Genomic DNA, 4,457 nt, shown 5'->3' with positions numbered 1-4,457 from the left:
GGGGGGGGAGAAGAAAAACAGTACTATTTTCAGCCACTAGATGGCAGCAGAGTAGTAGCAGTAAGGCATGCCGTTGTATCATGTAATGGGTAAACGTGGCTATAATGACAAATTCAAAAGTGTTCAAGACAAAATCCAACTGGACTTTATTTATTATACGTTTTACTTTATTGTTTTTTTCTTGAACTTTTTGAATTTACCATGTCCTGCATGACTGAGAATCTTCATTAGCTATTAATGACACAATCGGCTTGCCATATCCTCCCACCTTCATTCTGCTCGCTGCTTGGAGCAAGTTAAACCAGCTGCACCGCTCTGGCGAGATGCAGCTAATTTGACCATTAAAGTGCATTTATTAACCAAACGTTAGACTGAGACACACCGTTGCTATAATTTTGAGCAAACAGCTAACTAATTGTTTTAGGTGCTTTTCTTGTGAAATTTTTGAAGAAACGAGAAGCGTTGCTCCTTTATTTTTTCCTCCCTCTGTGCTCTCCCAGAGTGCCGAGGCAGCAAAACTATTTTTGAAATTCAGCTGATTTGACCATTAAAGTGCATTTTTAAGGAATAGTTCAACTGAGACACACATTTACTATATTTTCGAGAAAACAAACAATTGTTTTAAGTGTTACTCTTGTTAAATTCTTGTTAAGTCCTCCCGTGCACGCTCCCCCGGCTGCCATTTGGCAGCCCATCAATTTTTGGCACAACACCGGCTCACATTTCCAGGTCTTCAATGGTGATGCATAATAGATGCAACGTATATGGCGGAAAATACAGTACTGTAATTTCCAGACTATAAGCTGCTACTTTTTTCACACGCTTTGGACACCGTGGTTTATACAATGTTGCGGCTATTTATGGATTAAAAAAAAAAAAAAAAAACTTTGATGGGCTAACGAGCTTCCTGCTGCCAAAATATTTAGCCTCGTCACACCTGGGTGCTCACATAGCTGCCCAATACATACTCTCCTGGTGGGTGGGTCCTTGTGACTCAATGAGACTGCCTGTATAAATAAAGGTTAAAGAAAATTCTGACCAATGAAATTGCCCGGTCCACTGTAGTCCCGTTCTCCCCAGTGAACAATGGGAGAGGAGAAACAGTATTTGCAGCCACTCAAAATAAGAGTGAATCCTCCATTAATGTGACACTCTGAACTCTGTGGGAAGCTTGGATGACTAGCGGCGAGAAATCATTTTTCTAAACTGGTTACATGCGAAGAGTAACTTTTGCTCAAGTCTGCCAGTGGATCCTGACCGCAGAGCAGTGTAAAAAAATCAATGGGTTTCAAAAGGCTGCTGTGTGATGGAGCACAGCACAACCTCAGTGCGCAGGAGGAAGATGAAGTTAGCGATCAATGACTTCCTGATATGCTACTGTATTTATTTATGTTTCAACCAGCCGTGTTACCGGCACTGTTCGGATTTTTTTTTTTTAACTGTACATATTTGTGTATGTTACTGGTATGTGTTTAATTAAAAGTAAAAAAAAAAAAATCTTTCTGTTTAAATATCTAATTTTACAAAGTGGACACATTGTGGCTTATATACAAGTGCGGACAATATGCACAAAATCTTTTTTTGTTTTAATTTAGTGGGTGCGGCTTATATTCAGGTGCGCTCAATAGTCCAGAAATTATGGCAGAAAGTATTGTTCACTCAAATGATGTGGTGGTCAGTTTACATATGGTGGTGGCCATCTTGAATTTTGACATGGCAACCAATTTTTTAACAGTGACCATTTATACAGCTAGATGCAGCCCCACACTAAAATGGAAGTTGACACCTTGATTAATTTTGAAGTCATCCAGATAACAATATTAACATATACATGTATACATAAATGGTGGCAGCTATTTTGGATTTTGATGTGGCAACCCAATTTACAGACAGCCGTAGGGTTTATCCAATTTCCCCACTTCACTCCATGACGCAGGACAACAAAAAGGCTATGACATGACAAAACACAAACTCCTCACTTACATCTCAAGAAATCACTTCTCACTTTTGGCTCCTGGGAATCAACTCTGGAAGGAACTGTTTGAAAAAAAAACAAAAAACAAACAAAAAAAAAACAAGGATAGTTTAATTTGGTAAAATCGGATTTTTAGTTCTTAAAGTGTCAAACCTGACTGAGTGGACAAACCCTTACCTTTGAGACGTTTGTCTCCAGTCCTCGGTAAAAGTGTGTAGACTGGAGTTTCATTAACTGTAAAGATGCTCTGCATTAGTTTGATCTCTCACAATGTTCAAATGTTTGTTTGTTTTTTGTTTTTTTACAATATCATACCTGTTTTGGAGATTTTGCTCAATTCTTTTTTGCAGATATCATCCAGGTTTTCTTTCATCTCTATGGCTGTTTTGCTTATTTCACCAAAGGAGAATTGAGGGTTGATGAGAACTTTTGGGACCATGGCCTCCGGAGGGACACACAGAGTTGGAAAATTCTGTTTCAACAAGAAGTGCCAGAATGGTGTCAACATTTCTAAAACACAAATTGAAACATTTGTTTTGATTTGATACCTGACTAAACTATGCGTATTTATGGATATGCACAGTAATGTGAAATTTAGGTGAAAAACGAAGTAAAATGTAATTTTACTGTCAAATAAGCTGAATAAATGACATGTTTAGAGGTCACAGAAGTCATTGGTGTTTGATTTTTCATTGGAATGGTATCGAATGAGATTGAAACGTTAGTTGCGGTCCTGTACAATCTTCAGGCACCTGCAGGAAGTGAATGTTGTCTTCTGTTTCGAGGATCTGTCGTAGTTCTGCGTCTCTGCGCTGTAGATCCATTATCTCCTGCTCCAGGCGCTCAACGTAACCTTCAGCCTGTGACATAGCTGCCTGCATGTTGGACATTATCATCTGGTTGATTTCTGCCTTCCAGCGCTCGACTGCCTGCAGCATTTCATGGAAGGTCTTGTCGCTTTCTGTCTGTGCACGGTGGGCGGCATTCTGAAAGGTAAAGACTATTTATCAGCAGCTGTTAGTTTTTAACTTGTCATAAAATAATAATTAAAAAACGTTTATGTTTGATTGTTTCATGTCTGACCTACTTTTAGAACTTCTACATTGTGCTTGAGCTCCTGCAGCTCCTTCATCCTCTCTGAAATGATGTGCTGCACCTCAGACTGGGTCACCACCAGAACTTTCTGATAGAAAAAAAATCAAATAAAAATGTAAGATGCTGTTAAATCTCAGCACTTTTCAGCTTCATGAACTTGAATTAGCATCTTAATGTTCCCTCTCGTCTACCCAAACCAGTTAGGACCTACTTGTTTCTCGATGCGCTCTTCCTCTGCTGAAGTGATGTTGTGGCTGCGGTGCTCTCTGACCGTGCACAGCACACAGATGCACATCTGGTCAGAGCGACAGAACAGCTCCAGGCCTTTCTCATGTTGGGGGCAGATCTTCCGGTCCAGGTGGCCCATCTCATCCACCAGCTTGTGCCTCTTGAAAGTACTTGACTCATAATGAGGCTTGATGTGCGTTTCACAATAGTAAGCGAGGCACACAAGGCATGACTTCACGGCCTTATTGCGCCGACCAACGCAGAAATCGCAGTAGGACTCCTGGTGCATGTAGGGAAAAGGAGTGAGCTCTGGAAGCTGCTGGCGAGGCTGCTGGACGTCTGGTAGGTTACGTCTCAGGACGGGTCGTGGTGTGAAGGTTGTTCGGCACTGAGGGCAGCTGTACACACCCATGTGGTCAAACTGGTCCCAGTAGATCTTGATACACTCCAGGCAGTACGTGTCACCGCAGGGAATGGTGACTGGGTCCCTCAGTCCATCTGCGCAGAGTGGACAGAAAGAATCAGGGGGTAATGGGAAATGTGAGTCAGCCATGGCGATGTAGGTCCAAAAATAAATTTAAACAAGTGTTCTCAGTCCGAATAAAACAAGTTCCTCCACTGATGTCTTCAACAAAACTGTTTTTCACTTAACAAGACTCTTTTCTGCTGACGTTAAAAGCTCCGGCTCTGTTTCTACTATAAACAGACATGTGATGTCTTCCCACACAACCGGTTTCCCATGTTCTAAACAAAGAGATGGAAGAAAAGATTTGCTAATAAGTTTTAATATTTTGTGAACTCATCAAATGAGGTTGTGTTGTCTGCAAAACAAAACTTTGACATAAAACAAGTTCATGCCTTATAAAATCTAACAATCCAGATTTAAATACTTTAACTGGTTTTTATATTTAAGTTTTAGGACTAATTTAGGTCAACTATGACACAATGTATAAAAATGTATTCATCATAAACACAAAATAGTTTCATATTCTTTACCAAGAAACAATGACCATTATTAAAAACTAAAATTGTTTCCACATTTAGCAAAAGTACGATGGATGGAATTATGGATGGATGGAATTATGGATGGATGGATGGATGGATTGACATGTGGACTTATGGATGGATGGATGGACTGATGGATGGGTGGATGGATGGA

The 4,457-nt window shown here is 40.2% G+C and overlaps 1 protein-coding gene across 1 annotated transcript; it reads right to left on the bottom strand.

Annotated features, from left to right (window-relative positions):
• Window positions 1-1,975: 1,975 nt before the first annotated feature.
• ftr84 (finTRIM family, member 84) lies at window positions 1,976-3,930 on the bottom strand. The gene is made up of 6 exons (XM_037690549.1): window positions 3,282-3,930; window positions 3,063-3,158; window positions 2,728-2,961; window positions 2,291-2,447; window positions 2,153-2,209; window positions 1,976-2,037 (listed from the first exon to the last, which is right to left on the bottom strand). Exons 1-6 carry the CDS (start codon window positions 3,849-3,851, stop codon window positions 1,976-1,978), a joined length of 1,176 nt encoding a protein of 391 aa, XP_037546477.1. The 5' UTR covers window positions 3,852-3,930.
• Between the last annotated feature and the right edge of the window lie 527 nt (window positions 3,931-4,457).

The sequence above is a fragment of the Nematolebias whitei genome, chromosome 16, assembly GCF_014905685.2.
Source record: "Nematolebias whitei isolate Nwh7 chromosome 16, NemWhi1, whole genome shotgun sequence".
Taxonomy (NCBI): domain Eukaryota; kingdom Metazoa; phylum Chordata; class Actinopteri; order Cyprinodontiformes; family Rivulidae; genus Nematolebias; species Nematolebias whitei.
The sequence above is the reverse complement of the archived record's forward strand: the minus strand, read 5'-3'. Positions and strand labels throughout refer to the sequence as shown.